This window comes from Leopardus geoffroyi, chromosome A1 (genome assembly GCF_018350155.1).
Source record: "Leopardus geoffroyi isolate Oge1 chromosome A1, O.geoffroyi_Oge1_pat1.0, whole genome shotgun sequence".
In the NCBI taxonomy this organism is placed as follows: Eukaryota; Metazoa; Chordata; class Mammalia; order Carnivora; family Felidae; genus Leopardus; species Leopardus geoffroyi.
Window position 1 is genome coordinate 78866945 of NC_059326.1, and position 20741 is coordinate 78887685.

A 20741-nucleotide genomic window follows, 5' to 3' on the forward strand; every position below is an offset into this window, starting at 1 on the left:
AAACTAAAGTTATTTGGGGGGGGATGGTGTTGGGCAAAGATAGCAATTAATTCAAAGCTGTCCAGGAACTGTTTCCTTCAAAATTAACCTTTAGATAATTATTTTGTAGATGCAGAAAAACCCAAATTCCCTGTGGTAAGTCATTTATGTAGCAGTGTTGTTAGGATTAAAATTGAGATCTATTCTGTATGTCACCACCACAATAACTGAGTCACATATGCCATTTCCTTTTTTTTTTTTTTTTAATGTTTATTTATTTTTGAGAGTGGGGGTAGGGGCAGAGAGAGAGAGGGAGGCACAGAATCCGAAGGAGGCTCCAGGCTCCGAGCTGTCAGCACAGAGCCCGATGTGGGGCTCGAACTCATGAACGCATGACCTGAGCTGGAGTAGGATGCTTAACCGACTGAGCCACCCAGGCACCCCATATATGCCATTTCTTTACATTTATTTTGATGAGGTTTTTTTTTTGTTGGCCTACTATATCTCAATATAGCCAATTTTGTTTGTTTTCTATAGTTTTCTAAAATTGCTGGTGTCAGAACGGGCAATGATTGTTGCTTTTGTTAGTTTTGTTTTATTACCTTCCTGTTTCCATTTTCAGAAACAAAGTCCCAGTTCCTACAGGCACATTTGCTCTGCATGAAATGCCTTTTATGTTTCTAGAAATAAGTAAGTCTTGACTAAATCCAATAGAGTTCAGAAATTGATTGTCTGCCGGAATAGTGTCATGTGGTTTTTTCCACGGTCAGGTTAAAGCGATCTCTTGCCCTTTTAATCTAAATTTCCCTTGGATAGTAGCTGTTTCATTTTCTTTACGTTTGTGGAATCTGCCTTACTTAAGCCTTCTTTTACTATTTTCCTTCCTATTTTTTTCTGGTTTTCACTGATAGACTTCTATTCCTGACACCTTTTTTATAAAATTAAAATTTTCTCATGGAGGAAAAATCAGAAAGTCCAGGAAAACATATTAGAAGCATGAAAAAATTCACTCATTAATGTAAAAAAAAAATTTATACCAGAGAAGTTAAAGGTGAAAGGAAGAACTTATTCAAGACTCTTGCACTAGAGGGAGAGAGACTGAACTTGACTCTTTTTAAAAATTTTTTTTTTCAACGTTTATTTATTTTTGGGACAGAGAGAGACAGAGCATGAACGGGGGAGGGGCAGAGAGAGAGGGAGACACAGAATCGGAAACAGGCTCCAGGCTCTGAGCCATCAGCCCAGAGCCCGACGCGGGGCTCGAACTCACGGACCGCGAGATCGTGACCTGGCTGAAGTCGGACGCTTAACCGACTGCGCCACCCAGGCGCCCCTGAACTTGACTCTTGATACAAAAGGTCAGAGAGCTTTTAAACGCTGGGATGAGTGTGTGGAAAATCCTGGAAAAGCAGGAAGGCTGGTCCTTGTAAGGAGGCCATCCACAGTTCACTGGTTGGTGCTTAAGGAAGTGAGGCTCCTACCCTCCCACAGAGACCAGGAGATTGGGGCTCCTTCCCTCAACGAGCCTCATGGTTACATTTCTAGAGAATAGCTCCCAGGTCCTGGGGAAGGATGTTGCCAGTTGTAGAATATTTACAGCTCAGAGGGACAAAGAGCACATTTACAGTGGAAAGTTCTCTAAGGTAAGAGCTCTAAGAAAAGGGAGGGAAGCAGTCTAGAGCTGGAGAGAAGCTGTTCTGAAGGTGAGCTGAGAGAGGAGACTGTGAAGTCCGTCTGCATCAGTAGTCCACCTTTGAGAGAGAGAGAGAGAGAGAGAGAGAGAGAGAGAGAGAGAGAACCCCAAGCAGGCCCCATGCCCAGTGTGGAGCCCCACATGGAGCTCAATCTCACCACAGTGAGATCATGTCAGACCCAGGCACCCTCCACAGTACTCTACCTTTGTAATGAAACTCCTATTAATTTGGTCCATTCCTTCTTATCCTTTATGTGTTTCTTTTTCTTTATTGAATTCTTGTTCTGTCTATATAATTACATCTTATTTTTCTAAAAATCCATCTCATATCATAAATATTTTGGATTGATAAACATTTAACGTGTATTGAAACAAACAGCAGTGAGTACTTAAACATTATTATTCCTTTTTCTAGAAAAGTATCATTTTCATACATTTTCACAGTGTACAAATGGATAATCAGTGAAAATTTAAATATATAGAAGTGAACTTAGATGAATGCTGTAGGTAATCACAATGATTATGGATGAAATATCCTTCATTTTACAAGTGGAATGGAAACTTAAAGAAGAGTTGTTCCATGGACATTCAAAACATTACCTTATGCCGGCAGCCAAGGTACATGCTTTGCATTTATTTAATGTTTATTTATTTATTTTGAGAGAGACAGAGAGAGCGAGAATGCAATCAAAGGAGGAGCAGAGAGAGAGAGTAGAGAGAGAATCCTAAGCAGGCTCTGAGTTTTCAGCTCAGAGTCCAACACGGGGCTGGAACCCACAAACCGTGAGATCATGACCTGAGCTGAAATCAAGAGTCAGACCCTTAACCCACAGAGCCACCCACGCGCCTCATGCTTTGCATTTTCTTATAGAAAATATGCATATGAAAAATATATTACCATGTGATCCAACTGTATTATTTAGAATCATTGTTTTTCTTATATGAATAAGAGTATTTTTAACTAGTTACTTACAATTATTGTTAGTAGTAGACCTATGATATTAAGTTATTGAGTGTGGAAGTGATTTTTAAAGACGTAGGTGAAAATGTGTCGGAGGAGGGAGCACGTGTTAGCATCACAGAACTGTAGGGCTTAGCATACACTTAGATACTGCCTCATCTAACTCCTGCATTTGCAAAGGCGCAGCTGTGGCCCAGAGATTGTGAAGGCTTAGAAGGTCAGGTGATTGCCACCGTGAGGCAGAAACCGACTTAGAAAGAGAAGAGGTCACTCTATTCCTGGATCAATCTTCTTTCTGAGTATACCTCTCAGTTGGAAATACGATAGAACCCGCTAGTAACACTGTGATTAGATTTGAGATAGGAAAGGAGCTGTTTGGCTGTTTTAGTAAACTCACTGTTTCTCCCCTTCAGAAATCCTTTGTGGGGCGCTTGGGTGGCTCAGTGGGTTCAGAGGCTGACTTTGGCTCAGGTCTTGATCTCACGGTTCCTGAGTTTGAGCTCCGCACTGGGCTCTGCACTGACAGTCTGGAGCCTGCCTGGGATTCTCTCTCTCTGTGCCCAAAATAAATAATTCTCTCTCTCTCTGTGCTCAAAATAAATAAATACATTTTACAACAGGAACATAGAAATCCTTTCTAACTGGTGACTTTCTGTGGTTTCTACCTGACTAGTCAAACCACGGCTTTATTCATCACTTTATACTCAGAACACTTGGCACAGTATAGGCAAAACCTCTCTTTAGTTTTTTTTTTTTTTCTTTTCTCTTTTTCTTTTAAAACTTCCTGACGAAGCAGAAAGAAAGAGATGGCTGATATACAAGGCCAGATAAGTAAGGACACATTTTGGTAGGTGTGAGGGTGGATTGTGGATGTGGCCAGTGTGACTGGTGGCTAAGAACACAAGCTCTGGACCTCAGTTCCCAGCTGTAGTCCTGCCTCACTGTGTGTCCACAGCCAGTCCGTCTCTCTGTCCCCCAGTGTACTCATCTATAAAATAGGTGGAATAGTAGATGTGTCTTTATAATGTTGTTGTTCCATAAAGAGTTAGTATGGATGGAGTACTTAGAAGGAAGATGACCATGCCTTAAATCCCATGTAATTATCAAAATGTTTTGTGCGTGGTCCACTCAGATTAAAGAAAATATAGGGAAGCTGCAATGGTCTTCAAATACCTGAAGGGTTCTCATGTCAGAGAAGCATGGGACCCACCTCGGAAGCTCAGAGAGGATGAATACCAGTTAGGGCAGCGGGCAGTGTTGCCCAGTTGTTCACGGAAGAAATAGGGCCCCTTTGCAGTTGTGGATACCTTACCACTCGATGGTATTCAAGCAGATCTGGATATGAAATTTTTATAAGCATTAAAATCATCCCCATCATATAGTGAATTTAAAAAAAATGTTTAACGTTTATTCATTTTTGAGAGACAGAGTGCAAGCAGGGGAGGGGAAGAGAGAGAGGGAGACACAGCACAGCACAGAGGCCAAAACGGGGCTTGAACCCACGAACTAGGAGATTATGATCTGAGCCGAAGTCAGATGCTTAACCGACTGGGCCACCCAGGCGCCCCAAGAATTTTTAAAATTAATAACTGTACTCTTGGGAAGGATAGTCTGCCATGGGCTTTGAGCACTTGGTGCGCAGGCCACCAAGTAGCTCAAGGAGACCACAGAACTCACTTGAGGGGAGTGGCACTGGCTTACCAGCTGCTTGGTGCAGTGTTCGCTGCTCGCTCAAAAAGTATTTGACTCTTGCCCGGGACTCTGTCCTACAACACAACACATTGTGGGTGCAGGTGTCCGTGGAGGTCCACCTGTGTGGGCCCATCGTGGGACATGGTGCAAACACGGAACTCTGTGTGTGCCGTCTGTGAGTAACAACATCCTCCGTCTCAGATCTGGGAATCTCTTGTCTCCCACGCTTCGCCATGAAATAGTGCCAAGCTGACCTGTTAGTTTGTAAGCAGAGCAAAAATCCCAGAAACTTCATAGCGCTGGGCACATGCAACTAACAATAGCTAATTTCACTGCCTGCTTATTCCTGTAGTCATTGTGCTAAGCCCTTTGTATGCATTATGTTGGAAATCCAACACCAGTCTTTTTTTACAGATTGGTTTTAGAGAATGTGTATATAGCTTGCCCAGGATGGCAGAGTGAACATCAAACTTTGTGCTTTTATGACACAGACACGGTACACTTGTCACTGTTCTGCACCAGGCTGCCTCGTTAGTGTGCTCCCCTGTCACCTCACCTACTTAAATATGTCTTCATTGAGTAAACCATCATCATCCAGAGCTCAACGGATGCATAACTGACCTCACATTTCTGTAAAAGTGTTCCTCGGGCCTTTCCCTCAGGCCTGGCATTAATGTAGCCCATTTACTGTTGTTGTTGTTTTTCCACACTTTGCTAGACTCTGTTGTACATTTGGAAGATAGGGCACAGAGGCAGGCTGTAAAACAATGAGACGTTGTGGTTACTAAAAGAAGCCCTTCAGGATGCTTTCCTCCACCCCTAGCACTGTTAATCTACAAAATCATTTGCATTTCTGTATACAGCAAGAGGAGATTGAAATAAAAAATTCACTTGTAATGGCGTGAAAACATGCAATACAACAGAATAAATCTAACAGATATTTGGAAGGTTTTAATACCAAAAGTTACAAGAATACTGAGGAAATATAATGATCAGAATAAATAAAGATACTGTGCTTATGGATGACAGAATTCAACACTGTTAATATGTAAACCCTCCCCCAAATTGATTTACCAGTTGAGCACAATGCTAATCAAAGTCCCAATGGGCATGTTTATAAACATTGACAAATAGATTGTAAAGTCTATATGAAAATGTTAATGATCTTGAATAGCCAAAACAAAAGAGCGAAGTTGGATGAATCCTAGTACTTGATTTTGAGTCTTACTGTGAAGGTGTATTAAAGCAAGACAATGCAATATTGGTGTGAGACTAGACTGTTATATCAGTGGAACATTCTGGAGTACCCCCAGATAGACCCACACATATATGGTCAACTGAATCTTAACAAAGGTATCCAGATAATTGGCTGGAACACTTGGACAGCCAGCCATAGGAAAAAAATAATGAAATGTGACGCGTGTACAACGCCATATACGAAACCCACTCACGATGGATTATAGACTCAAATGTAAAGCACAAAACTATAACGTTTCTGGAATATAACCTGGGAGAAAACCTTTTTGATCTTGGGTTAAGAAAAGAATTCTTAGATAAGACACAAGAAACCCAAGTCATAAGAGGGGAAAAAAAAAAAGGAACAACATATTTTGAAACACACTGTAAAGAAAATGAAAAGATAAGACCCAGACTGGGAGAAAATACTTGCCATGTATGCATCTGATAAAGGACTGGGAACCAGAATATATAAAGCCAGTACTCAGGCAACAAAGATTTGAACACCCAGTTTACCAGAGAAGAGCTTTTTATATTGAATAAGCACATTAAATACAGATTGAAACCACAGCGAAAAACCATTAACATACCTACTAGAGTGGATTTTAAAAAGAGAGAAGTGGGGCGCCTGGGTGGCTCAGTCGGTTAGGCGTCCAACTTTGGCTCAGGTCATGATCTCACAGTTTGTGGGTTCGAGCCCCGTGTTGGGCTCTGTGCTGACAGCTCAGAGCCTGGAGCCTGCTTCGGATTCTGTGTCTCCCTGTCTCTCTGCTCCTCCCCAAATCATGCTGTTTCTCTCTGTCTCTCAAAAATAAAACATTAAAAAAAGCTTTTAATTAAAAAAAATAAAAAGAGAGAGAAGCATTGGCAAGACCGTGAGGCAAAGGAATTGCCAAGGCACTGCTGGGGGGAGCACAACGTCAGAAACAGTTCGTGGAGTTTCAGCTAGGTTTTTAACCAAGATAAATGAGAGCATGTGTCTGCCCAAACACCTGTACACAGCTGCGTGTAGAAGCTTCGTTTACACTTGACAACATCTGGACAAACCCAAACGTTTGGTGCATGGATAGCCCGAGTGTCACATGTTCCACAGCAGACTACCAGTTGGCACTAAAAAACAAGCCACTGACCAACCTCAAAAACATTATGCTAAGTAAGTGAAGGCAGACGCAGGCAGCTACGTGCTCTATGATCCCTTTCTGACATTTTAGAAAAGGCAAAACTATAGTGAAAGAAGTAATTATCAGTGGTTGCAAGGGGCAGGAGGTGAGTGGACATGACTGGGTCCAAAGAGCAAGCACAAATATGGCCACCTGGCTGGCCCAGTCGGAGGAGAGTGTGACTCTTGATCTCAGGGCTGTGAGTTCAAGTCCCAACGGGGTGTAGAGATTACTTAAAGAAATTAAAACACAAACAAACAAAGAACAGGCACAAAGAGATGGTTGGGAATGATAAAAATCCTATATAGCACTGGTTATGTGGTACACAAATACATATATTTAACCATTTACAACTATATATATATTCGACACATACATCTACAAATGCATGTACATCTACAAAAAGTGAGTCATAGTCAGTTTTACTCTATGTAAATAATACCTCAATAAACCCGAATTTTTTGCAAACCAAAAAGTGCATTTAAGCGTTAATTAGAATTACAAGTGCTATAACAGAATACATGAAATAAATATGTTTATATATATCGCGCTTGATTAAATAGGTGTATATTTTTGCTTGTATGGTAACATTTAGGGAAATGCAGTTTTAAATCTCGCTATCATAAAATGTTACAATGCAAATTAAACATTTAGATTGTGTTAATTTTTAATGAACATTATATAATAATGGCTTTCTTTTGGCAATGATGTCTTTGGAACAAAAAAAAAATGAAGTGGCTTTTATTTTCTTTTTTTGCCTAGTTTGAGCCATATGAAGTAATGAAATTTATTGTTTGTAATATTTCAACCTTTGAGCACATCATTCTTCTCTGATTCCCCTAGTAATATTTCATTACAAACTCTAAATATTGCCCATATTTATGCCCAGATTCTATAACATATTTTAATTTTTTTTCAATGTTTGTTTATTTTTGAGAGACAGAGCATGAGCAGGGGAGGGGCACAGAGAGAGGGAGACACAAAATCTAAAGCAGGCTCCAGGCTCTGAGCCGTCAGCACAGAGCCCGACGTGGGGCTCCCAACTCACAGACCGTGCGAGATCATGACCTGAGCCAAAGTTGGACGCTCAACCAACTGAGCCACCAAGGCGCCCCTCTATAACATATTTTAAATTGTATATGAACAATATTTTAATTAATTGTGTAATTTTGGCCTTTACATGTTTGCAATTCACTTTCCCACTTAAATCTCTTGCTTAGTTCAACCATGCATCAACCTTAGCTTATAATTTGCTTATAAATTGCTTATTGATTTTCTTTTATGTCATATATACATTTGTAAACATTTCCTTCTCAAGTTGAATATATTTTTTTTTAAGGTTGAAATTGAGTGAAATTTAGAATAGAAAAGTTTACAGATTTTCCGTTGATTGTTTTTTTCCCCTCCGTGTCGAGAAGCAGTTTCTTATCTGAGTAAAACACCTTTCTATCACTGCCCAGTTTTGTTATGGTCTTTTTTGATTAATACGACAGTGTCCGGAAAAGAATAATTACAATGTTGACTATTTTCTGTAGCAGTCCCCTGGTGTTGCCGATTGCCAAGCAAGACAGTATGTTGGAAAAAGACATTATGTTCAAAGATGCAAGAAAAGGTCTATGCAAGCGACAGTCTCAGGACAGCGTCCCTGAAGATGCCATGGTGAACGTCCCCACCAAACCTGAACAGGTAACACGTCTTTACTGTGTGTCTGCTTAGTGCATCATGCTTTAAAATCCAACGTTTCAAAACCAAACACCCACAAATTTCCATTCAAGGAAAAATTCATGACTTAGAGGTTAATATTTGGTTTAAAATTCCCATATACACACTGTCATGGCATTATACTGACCATTAAACATAGCTGCTATTGTGCTGTAGAAGGATTTAATTTTATACTCTCGACTTCTATACCAGGAACGTGAGCTCAGCCAGTATGCTGATTCCTGAATATTCCTGAATAACAGTTATGTGTTTGGTCGTCATTTTGATTATTACATGGAGTATGCTTTTTGTTTCCTTCAAAGATCCAACTATTTTATATAACAAAAAGAAAGAAAAATCAACCACTAAGAGTCATTTATGGGAAGTAACTGTGGTGGTGTACTGTGTGTGTGTGTGTGTGTGTGTGTGTGTGTGTGTTTATGTGTGTGTCCCGCAGTGCCTAGGTTATGGGCGATCACTTTGATGAGCTGGGAGATATAGAAATCAGTGTATTTTCTGTTACCATTCCTACAGAAATAAATTATTTTTACATGCTTCATGTTTTATAAGTGGCAGAGTAATTTTATAAATGTCAGAGTAATCCTTGAAACTGTTTTATTTCACTCTAATTTCGGATAATTTAAAGACATCTTAGCTAGGTTTTCCAAAGGCCATCTTTTCAAAATTTAATTTTAGTTTCATTAATTTTTGTTATTTCAAAATAACTAATAAGTGATTTTTGTAATTTTGAGATACTTTAAAAATTATTATTTATTTGCTTTTGAGAGAGAGAGAGAGAGAGAGAGAGAAAGACAAAGAGTGAGTGGGGGAGGGGCAGACAGAGAGGGAGACATGGAATTGGAAGCAGGCTCCAGGCTCTGAGATGTCAGCACAGAGCCTGATGCGGGGCTTGAACCCATGCATGAATGGTGACATCATGACGTGAGCTGAAGTCAGACACTTAACCAACTGAGCCACCTGGGAGCCCCAATACTTTTAAATTTTAGTAGGTGTATTTGTCAGCTTAGGCTGCCATGACAAAATACTACAAACTGGGTGGCTTAAGCAACAGAAATTTATTTTTCACAGTCCTAGAGACTTGAAGTACAAGATCAAGGTACCAACTGATGAGGTTTCTTCTGATAAAGGTCCTCATCCTGGCTGCTTTCTCCTTGTGTCCTCATCTGGGAGGTGGTGGTGGTGGGGAGGAAAGAGACAGAGAGAAGGAAAGAACTGTCTGGTGTCTCTTATGAGGACACCAATCCTATAGGATCAGGGTCCCACCCCTGTGACCTCATTTAACTTTTATTACCTCCTTAAGGGCCCATTGCCAAATGCTCACATCGAGAGCCTCAACATATGAATTTGGAGGAATGCAATTCAGTTTGTAACAGTAGACAGATTGAATGTCAGGTAAGATTTAAGGCACCGCTGTCATCCCTCCTTGGCCCTGACTCTCTCCCGAGGAAGATTGACGTCACCCACTGGCTGGATTATACTTTTACGTTTCACAGGAGAGCTTCAGAAAAGGCTTGTGGAAGCAAGAGCCTTCTGAATAGCATTTTAAAGGGAAACGTGGAATGTGGAAAATTTCTTTACAAATTGAAACAAAAACCACTGTATCTCTCCTTCCTGGTTTTTCTAAAATGTAGGTTTTATCAAATGGTAACTGTGTGAATGAATATTCAAGGCTTGATTGAAACTTTTTCGGTTCTGATAATCACCAAAACGAACACGTATTATCTCTGAGAATGGAGAGAGAATTCCTCTTAAGTTCCTTCAAAGTGTGTAATACGTTCTTCCTTTTCTTTCCTTCTCATTCTGCCTTTCCCTCCCTTTCTCCTCTCCCTGCCTCTTTCTGTCCTTCTCCAACTTCCTGACTTCCTAACTTTACCCTCTTTCCCTTCTTCTGCTTCCTTTCTTTCTGAATGTATTTGTAAAAATTTAGTTCACACTTGAAATTTGGGTCCAATTTTTATTCCACTTAGTGAAGGCACGGTAGCCTGGGAGTGCAGAGAAAGACTGATGCTCTGGTTCAGGTCTGCTGCTTAGACTCTAGGTTCCTTGAGCTCATAAGACCCATCTATAAAATGGGTACATAGTATAGTCCTCCCAGGGTTTTTACAGAGCTGACAAAAGAAGAGGGCTATAAAGGTTATAACACAATTACCAAGAACAGAGTAAAAATGAAGTAAGATGGGGGCACCTGGCTGGCTTCGTCGGCTGAGTGTCCAGCTCTTGATTTCAGCTCAGGTTGTGATCCCACAGTTCTGGGATCGAGCCCCGCGTAGGGCTCTGTACTGACCACAAGGAGCCTGCTTGGGATCCTCTCCCCCACCCCCTCTCTGCCCCTCTCCTGGTCTCTTTCTCTCAAAATAAATAAATAAACATTACATTTAAAAAAATGCAGTAAGATGTATTTATATTTTTATTGTTATTATTTGTATAGATTCACTGTATGTTAGGTTTTGCCAGAATGGCTGAGTTCTCTACCACTAAATGTATCTGCTCTTAATTGATCTAATTCCAGTCAACACATCTACCACGCTTTATTTTTTTTTCAATGCAAATGTAAATTACTTTAGATAATAATAATACAAAATCATACTTTGTATTAACATTTCAGTGCTTAACCATGCATTCACCTGCATTATCCTAATCCTCAAAATCCCACCATGGGCAAGTTATTATCCTTTTTCATTACTTAACTTACACTCACGTTACAGATTCAGTTTGAAAATGACCAAATTCCAGAACCTGAAGCGAATTGCCAAGAGTCACAAGTACTTCTTTACTCTGGATCTGGTTCTTCCATCGGGGACACCCCCAAGGAGCTCCCCGTTCACCTGGCAGAGCCCTGTCGACTTGCGATGGTTCCATCAATAGGCGAGGGGTCGGCATGCCATGGCTGCCTGTGCGCTACAGGGCTTTTGACAATTGGAGAGAATTCTCTTTCTGTGGTCCAAGAAATACCCGTATTTGCATATGCAAAAATGTAAACCCTTGGCCAGGCGAAGCAATAGGAAGTGAAAGAACCTGATACATTTTGTTGTCTTAGAAACATCTAACAGGGGCGCCTGAGTGGCTCAGTCGGTTCAGCGTCTGACTTCAGCTCAAGTTGTGATCTCATAGTTCATGGGTTCGAGCCTCGCATCAGGCTCTATGCTGACAGCTCGGAGCCTGGAGCCTGCTTCGATTCTGTGTCTCTCCCTCTCTCTCTGCCCCTCCCCGGCTCATTCACTGTCTCAATCTCTCTCAAAAATGAATAAAAACATTAAGAAAATTAAAAGAAACATCTGACAGAATAGCGAAAACAAGGGGAAATAATTAAAATGCTATCTAGGCACGGTGGTGGGCTTAAGCTTTGGAAAATTTAGTATTTTGTCAGATTATCACCCTTTTCCCTGTTATGACCTCTTGGCCACCTCGTTTTTTTCCTAACTTCCTCTCTCCTCTTCATTCATGAATACTCGGTCCTTTTCCCCTCCTCAAGATCCTGATGGTTTTCTCCTGTTTGTCAAACCACCTCCTCTGTTCCCTGGACTTATGGTTTCTGCACATGTACTGCTAATCTCCCAGGGATGAAAAGTCACAAACAAACGAACAAAACAGGAAAGGTGATGCCACTCCAGGCAAGTGTGGACGACCTGTAGTCAGGGAAATCAGACTGTTTCCCAAACTTAAGTTCCCTTTGGATCTCGAAACATTTCTCAAAGTGTTTCTCTGAAGTTCTTCCTGACCTTCTATCCTGAGCTCTATTTACTTTATGTTCTAGATCTCCCCTTTTACACAGATAGATAGGGATATATATCTTCATGGAAATCATAGTGGCCAATCTCAGAGAGGATTTTTTTTTTTTTTTTTTTTTTACGTATTTTCCCACCTCGCTTTTATCTTGTGTTATAATTGTTTGGCAGACTTTGACAGTAGACCTTATCAAGCCTGCCACTGTAACATAAAAATATTCAGAGATGTGTTTTTCTGGTTCTTTCTACTTGCAGCTGCCCCGGTGCCTTTGAAATCTTTATAAAGAATGTGTCCCTCTGATAACCTTGCTTACAATCCGTCATCAAAGCCTCCTTCCTGATCATTTTGGGCTCCTGATGTGATGAATGCAAGGAATTCTTCCCTTGATCTGCTCTCACACTGTATTTGTCACATTTCATTACCTCAGACAGGCTCAGGCATCTCCACATTTTTACTGTCAGCCTAGTACTTTCCTTAACCCCGTGAAACAGCTGTGCCACTGTGGATGGAAATCCACAAAAATACCAACGGATGTCTGCAATAGCTCTTTCGGGCTTGTCAGAACAAATGTCGGGCTTCCGTTCATACTCTGCATGCGCTTTCTAAACATACACCCGGAAGTCCGCATTGAGCTTGTTAGAGCTATGGCTGTAAGAGGAAGTTTCTTATCTTAGAAACGTAAACCGTTTCTTCTAAAGAAAAAAATCTCGCTTTTGATTTGTCTCCTTTTTATGATGGTGTGGGAGTTAAATATGGATGCTAACTTGATGGAGACTTTTGTCTTATTTTTGTATTGTTCAAACTTATTGCAACCCATTATTGTCTTGTATCATATCATGTAGATGCATGAATACGTATATATGTGTGTGTTCATGTGTGTGTATAAAGTGTGTCTATATACACACACATACATACCTGTTTTGGGGGGTGAATATCTGTGTCTATGTACATGTGTGCATTATGATACTTTTAGGAAATGATTGCAAAATCACTGGAAAGAAAAGATATTTACCTCCATCCCTAAGTTGATAATGAAAGTTTCCTTTTATGCTTCTCTCTATATAAAGACTTTTGCCAGGAGTCTTTATTTCTTGGAAACACATACTTGTCCATTTGTGGTTATTTTCTGAGTTCCTTTCATGTCTAAGGGCAAACACTTGAGCCAGTGACCCTGTAACCCAGTGCAGGTATCTTTCAGTATAAGCAAACCTTTGATCTTTTGAAATTTGGTTTTTTTTTTAGTGTTTATTTTTGAGACAGAGAGACAGAGTGTGAGCAGGGAGGGGCAGAGAAAGAGGGAGACACAGAATCTGTGTCTCTGGCTCCAGGCTCTGAGCTGTCTGCACAGAGCCTGACACGGGGCTCAAACCCGTGAACCATGAGATCATGACCTGAGCCGAAGTCGGACACTTAACCAACTGTGCCACCCAGGCGCCCCTAAACCTTTGATCTTTTGTACATGGGTCCCAGGTAACAAATCCAGTGCAGTTCTGGGGCTCCCCTCCTCTGCCACCCATCCCTGTCCCATGCCCCCGTCTCCTCCTGCACCACCACCTGCCCTGTTTCCTCCCACCCTGCAGCCCACAGGCGCCTTCCAGGGGGCTTTCTGACTTTCTGACTCTTACCCCCTCCTCCCCTCTCCCTGCCCGTCTTCTCCCACACCCCATGGGACGGCCTCCCGCAGTTATGTCCTGTTTCAGCTTTGCCGCGCTTTCCTCAGAGAGGACTTCTGAGACCATCCCAGCCCAAGTGCACTTGGTCACTTTTCAGAGCATCCTGTTTTCCCTCCTAGCGCTTTTCCGCATTGTGATTTCTTACTTACCACCCTCACTTTTCCCCCTGCAAACCGTAAACACTGAGGTAAAAGACCTCATCCCTTATCTCCCTCTTTGTACTAAACCTCGAACAAGGTGCCTGGCTACGGGCCAGGGAGCAAGAAAACGAAAGGCAAACTATTGAATATACGTTGTCAGATTGATTCATTATCTGCTAGGCTTTCTCCGCTGTTACCTAATGGTTATTGTCCCGGCTTCCACTTCTGACCGCTCAGCTGTGTGACCCCAGGGAAACCGTGTGGCTTCTCTGGGCCTTAAGTTCTACATCTACCGATTAAGGAGCACATCACTGAATTTCAAACTTTTTAAAATTATTATTTCACAGCAGATCCTTCCCCATAAAGGGATATATGAAAAAGAACTCCAATTTTTAAAGCAGGTGAAAGATGAGTGTCTTTGCTGAGAGCCACAGAGATTGGCCCAGAGCCCTCTACAAATGCCTCCTCCCTCCTCCCTCCAAAGGCAGTCCTCAGGGAAGTTGGCAGAAAGTTTATCTTTGGTGCTCACGGCCCTCTCTAGATGTTTTACTAACTGTGTAACAATGTACCCCCCCACCCCCACTTATCCACAGAGCAGGCACCTTGCGGGGCCTTCATGCAAACTAATTCTCACAACCTCCAATGAGGGACCCATCATTATCTTTCCTAGTACGAAAGAGGATTGAAAGTGACTTAGTGGGGCGCCTGGGTGGCGCAGTCGGTTAAGCGTCCGACTTCAGCCAGGTCACGATCTCGCGGTCCGTGAGTTCGAGCCCCGCGTCGGGCTCTGGGCTGATGGCTCAGAGCCTGGAGCCTGTTTCCGATTCTGTGTCTCCCTCTCTCTCTGCCCCTCCCACGTTCATGCTCTGTCTCTCTCTATCCCAAAAAGAAAAAAAAAAAAAAAAAAAAGAAAGTGACTTAGTAATGTTAGGGAAGAAAAATGTTCACATTCCAGGAAGATACACCACTGAGATTTCAACCCGTTCATCCCATTGAATACAAAAATAATCAATGTAAGGGAGCCTGGGTGGCTCAGTTGGTTAAGCATCCAACTCTTGGTTTCAACTCAGGTCACGAGCTCATGATTCGTGAGTCTGAGCCCCATGTCAGGCTCTGCAGTGACAGCAAGGTGCCTGCTTGTGATCCTCTGTCTTTTCTTCTCTCTCTGTCCCTCCCCAGCTTGTGCGTGCTCTCTCTCTCTCTCAAAATAAATAAAAACTTGAGGCAACACACACACACACACACACACACACACGCGCGCGCGCGCGCGCAGTCGGTCTCTTAATGTGCTTCAGTTTCCAGCATTTAAGGTGGGGAAGCTCAAATCAGTACGTAAGATTTTTACCCAAATGAGCCTGACTGACACAGCATACGTCAAGCACATTTCTAGTTACTTACCTGGCAGCATTTTCGGATTATGAGACTCTTCAAAGTAGAACTAAGTGTATCGTGTTAAAAAAAAACAAAACAAAACACACACAGATATCACACAATCCCAAAACTGATTTTGACAACCCAGAAAATACTGGGGGTTGTGGAACATTATGACTTCTATTTTTATCAGCACAAGTACCAGCTTTTGGATGCCACTCAACTATTTAAGTAAGTACTTGTGAAAGTATCAAAGTCTTAAAGCTATGCCTCTAACTAATTAAAATTAACTAGTCAACTAAGTTGAATAAGACTATGTTATATGCACCTTAATTTCAGGTTAATTCTGAAAGGTATTTTGAGGCATATTTCTTTTAAATGCTAGAAAAGCAGAGAAAATAAACCCAAGGTGTTGGCTCTGTTGGGAATATTGGGGGGCAAGGAGAGGCTTGTTCTTGACATTTATGAGGTCTGGAATATTTTACAAATTAATTTTTTTTTACATTTATTTAGTTTTGAGAGACAGAAAGAGACAGAGCACAAGTGGGGGAGGGGCAGAGAGAGAAGGAGACACAGAATCCGAAGCAGGCTCCAGGCTCCGAGCTGTCAGCACAGAGCCTGACGCGGGGCTCGAACTCACACACCGTGAGATCATGACCCGAGCTGAAGCCGGACACTTAACCGACTGAGCCACCCAGGTGCCCCACAAATTAATTTTTAATACATTTTTAATACATATTGGATAGGGTATTTGCTATTTTCCCAAATGGTGGTGTCTCAAATACCAGAGCCCACGGCCATGACACCCTCCTAACTGGAAGAAAAAACAAACCACTCTTCTGACCATTTGAGATTCCCAGTAAAGAATTTGAGTTTCCATTATTAATACATTAGGATTATAAGCAGTCTGGGAGGGCAGTGACTTGTAATTGTCAGTGCCATAGACATTTAGCTGATAAGCAGTAATATTTAAGTTCAAATTATGTAACAGTGGTGCATACGATAATAAAATTTGTAATGCAATTATAAATACAAACTGCAAATGCAATTAGAGAATACAAACACGAACACAAATAAGGGAAGTAAACTTGCTGCTGTTAAAAATTTGCTATGGGCACCCACGAGCCCTCAGAGGCATTAATAACAATATTCTTGTTCTTTGGCTCCCCTGTGTTTTGACAAAAGAAAACCAAAGCTGTCATAGTAGATCGAGTGTCTTACATTGTCCATTCGTGGGGCACCTGGGTGGCTCAGTCACTTGAGGGTCTGACTCTTGATCTCGGCTCAGGTCGTGATCTCACAGTCCTGAGATCAAGCCCCGTGCTGGGCTTCCCACTGAGTGTGGAGCTTGCTTGGGATTCTCTCTCTCTCTGCCTCTCCGCTGTTCACACATGCCCCTTCTCCCTGTCTCTTAAAATAAATAAATAAACATTACAAAAAAATTGTCTATTCTTAACTCATAAATGATAGATTTACATTTAATCCAAATTCAAATTCATCGCTTTTTTAATTGAAATGTTTCCCAGGTGTTTTGTTTTTTTTTTTTTTTTTTAACTCTGTCACTTTCCATGAAATTGAATAGGGAGGCATTTTTTTCTTGATGGCAGAATTATCTTAATCTCACAGCTACTTTCGTTGTAAGTGTAATGTAGAAAAGAATAAAGATCCCAAGCCAAGATTCTGGAGTCTTCTTTCAAAATCTGGCCTCCTCCTACATGCATGCAGAAAGTAAATTCCAGGCACACTGTTTCCTTCACCACGCCAACAACGGTAATATGAAAATTTTTGCTTTAGCTTTGGAAAACGCTGCAAATATGTGAGCTTTTCAGCTTCTTGACTTACAGAGGACTCAGGTGTCTACATTTAAAATCAACATGCTGAAATAATTTTGACAGACTAATGCCTTTGCGGGACGTAAGGTTAACACGGGGGGTGCTCGTATCAGTGTGTGTGTGTGAGCGTGCGTGCACACTCACGGGCACAGGACCGAAATTCTCATCTGAATACGTTTCTCTGTGGCTGTTGAATTTTTTGTTCCTTGGAAGTGAACCATTTCATCTTTTAATAGCGGTTTCAGGCTCACGTGGCCTTTAAACCTTTGACATGTAATTGAAACTGGGACATCCAGCTGTGAAGAAAGTTGATTGGAAAGCAATTAGAATTGATCTCACTTATGTTTTTCCCCAGGTCAAGCTGATGCCTCCTGCTCCCAGTGATGACCTAGCGACTCTCAGTGAGCTGAATGATGGCAGCCTGCTTTATGAAATTCAGAAACGCTTTGGGAACAATCAGATATATGTAAGTGCCCTTGAAATTGCCTTTTGCACTGCCTTTGTCTTGCTGCCAGTGTTTACCCTTCAGTGCTGCAGATATTACAGGTAAAGGGCTTAGTGTTGTCTCTGGGCATGCTGACAGCTTAAGGTGGATTTCTCCGAGTTCGGGTTCATTCTGATTGAGTTCCAAGGCAGGTTCAGCAGAGATCCAAATTTCAGAGTTGTTAAGTGAAAGGTAATACCCTGTGGGTAGACAGCTTTCCGGTTGTCAAGTTTGCTGTGGAAGAAGATCTTCCTAGAAACAGAAGGATCTTCAAGTCACTTATCAAAATGCCGTTTGTTTCCTGTGTTCTACATAGCCTGCCCGATCTGGAAAAGAAAGCTGAGGAGGTAGAGTTGACTCCTCAGGTCAGTGTGCGTGAAAAGAGAAACTATTGTCCCTCTCAGTTATCAGGAAATGCTTTGTCTGTAAAGTAAATACTTTATACGCCCATCTCTGATAACAGGATATGAATATATGACACAGTTGACAAACGGCATGGAGAATTAATTTGCTGTGGTTCTGCCCTGGTTTATATGTGTTATTTCTTCCAATACACAGAACAATTTAGACCCCATGTAATCTCAGTCTCTGTCTCTGTCCGACTCTCTCTGTCCTTGAATTTGTTGTGTTCAACTCATAGCAGTTCAATCAGAATGTCTGTAGGGAAATCTGATTATGCCCATATCTGCTATCCCTTTTTGATAACCCCCTTTTTCTCCTGGTCTACCGAGAAATTGATTAAGTAATTTTCATGTAAATGTGAAGCCTGAGATTTCCTTACCAGTCATAAATCGCCAGGTGCTGATTAACCTACGCAAATTCAGTGCAGCCTCTTAACGCTTGGATGAATCGGCCGCCTCTGCAAATACACGTAAAATTAAATGCTTCTATCAAAATGAAGGGAATTACGTCATTGGCATAAAGTGGGGAAACCTGATGACCTTGGCCCCTGTTACTCTTGTGATTTGTGTATTGTTGTTATTCCGTTCCGTCACCTTTTCTAGCATTGTGCTGATTTCTTCTCTTCTACCACAACTTCCTCCTTTTGACTTCTTAATTATATTGCCAGAAGACCATTGCTTGAACTGTTTTGGATTTCTGTGTTTCCTTCATGCTTCTCAAGTGCCTCTGTCTCCCCGATACCCACTTAGTCTACTTCTTGGCGGTCACCGTTCTCATCAAGGCCACTGTCCTCTCTTCCCCAACCGCCTCCCAGCCGTCCAGAGACAAACTTATTCCCTCTCCACCTGACCTCACAAGGAGCTAGAGTAATTTTTGTAATGAACCAGTGTAATCTTGAAACCCCCGTTCTTTGACTTCTCTGTGGCTTCTCGTTTTTCATGGGAGGACAGCTACAATCTTCATTCACGATCCGGCCCCCGGACACTAAGCGTTGATGCTCTTGGCCTCCAGCAGCTGCCTTCCTGTCTACACCAAGGATTTTTCTCGGCCTGTTTTGCTTTCCCCTAAGTTTCTCTCTCTACCCCATGAAATAAACACTTAGCTTCACAAACTGCCCCTCAAAAGTTCTTCAGTCTTCAAGGAAACCTCCCCAGATAAAGTTGTGATGGATCTTTCTTGTGACTGCTTGTGATTTTATACCTTACCGGTCCCTTGATTGATCTTTGGGTGCTGTGTGGGGCTCTGGCTCAGTGAGAATAGGACCCATGCTGATTTTACTCACTGTGAGGCCTGGTCAAGCACTTTACAATCGCAAGTGACAGGTATTTCCTGCTGTTTATCAGCTCCTCCCGACACGGGACCCTCTTCTTAGACTCTCTCTGCTCACTGGGTTTCTCTTTCTCTCTGGACCATCAGAATTAATATTCCCTGCTTTGTTCAAGCTCACATAAAATATAAATTTGCCACCGTGTGAGACGTGATTTTCTTCCTTTCCATACCTGAAATATTGAAGAGCTAAATCGTCTGGGATCAATTTTGTGATGAGTGCTCTAAGTTATGTTATTGGAACTCTCCTTTAATGGGTAGACAAGCAATTTCAACATTATTGATTGAATAATAACAAGTGATTTTCAAAGTATCCTGTGAACCATTGGGTGTATGAGCTTTTTATTACCGTTCTGCAGGGAGAGTAAGCATTTAGAACCTCTTATAGCAATTTGATGGTTTCATTTCCTTCTGTTGAATCTGAAAAGAATCCAGGCTTGTGCTTTGTATGTCTTTGTCTTTTCCAATGTCACATTTACAGGAATTCATTTTTATTATGTTTTACAAAAGTATCAGTCCATGATGAATTGGAAATGGAAGTTTCCTTGCCACAAATACAGAAACCCTGGTTTCAGCGGATGTTGTATTCAGAGTTGGTCATGTGACCTGCCCCCCCACCCCGCACACACCCCCACCACGCTCCCTGCATGCCTCCCCCCTCCCTGCCCCTTTTATTCCTCCTCCAGCTTTCAGCCCAAAGTGCCTAGTTTCGGTGTTGGTACTAGTCTTTCTTCCATGTCCCAAGTTGCGCTTTCATGCAAATCTCAGCAACCTTCCTTTCAAAATATATGCAGAATGGACCCCCACTGCTAATGGCCCATCAGTGCCAACATAACACATGTCAGCAGAATTAATTGTTTAACCAGGAGTTTCCTCTTTTTGCTGTAGTCTGACTGGTTATATAAGGTGATCTTTCAAAACAATCTGTAGGTTTCTCTTTTCTTTTTTCTTTCTTTCTTTCTTTCTTTCTTTCTTTCTTTCTTTCTTTCTTTCTCTCTCATGCAGTCAGATTTCTTTGTGGATGGCAGATAAACATGGAAGCAATATTCTCTTTATTCTTTTTATAAACACACTGGTAGGACTCAAGACTCATAATGAAAGAACCCCACAAAATAAACACAGGCTCCTGTAACATCTGGTTAGCCAGGTAGGCGGCCTGGCTCACCTGAGCCACTGACTGAACATTCCCCTCTAGGCAACCCCGTGGGATGTAGCAGGTTTTTTTTTGTTTTGTTTTGTTTTTTTGTTAAGAGCAGCTCAAGAGGCTAGCTTGTGTCAGAAGTTGAAGTCTGTCTAGCTTGGAGAACATTGGAAATTCTGTAGACAGGCTCGTTTTCCCCAAGC

General features: G+C 41.7%; 1 protein-coding gene across 3 annotated transcripts in view; it reads left to right on the forward strand.

The window, feature by feature from the left end:
* MYO16 (myosin XVI) overlaps positions 1-20741 on the forward strand; it is a 607799-nt gene that overhangs the window by 276402 nt on the left and 310656 nt on the right. For all 3 annotated transcript variants that reach the window (XM_045481946.1, XM_045481930.1, XM_045481937.1), the window contains exons 10-11: positions 8257-8407; positions 17541-17651. In XM_045481946.1, the coding sequence (XP_045337902.1) occupies positions 8257-8407; positions 17541-17651 (262 nt within the window). The remainder of the gene's footprint in view (positions 1-8256; positions 8408-17540; positions 17652-20741) is intronic.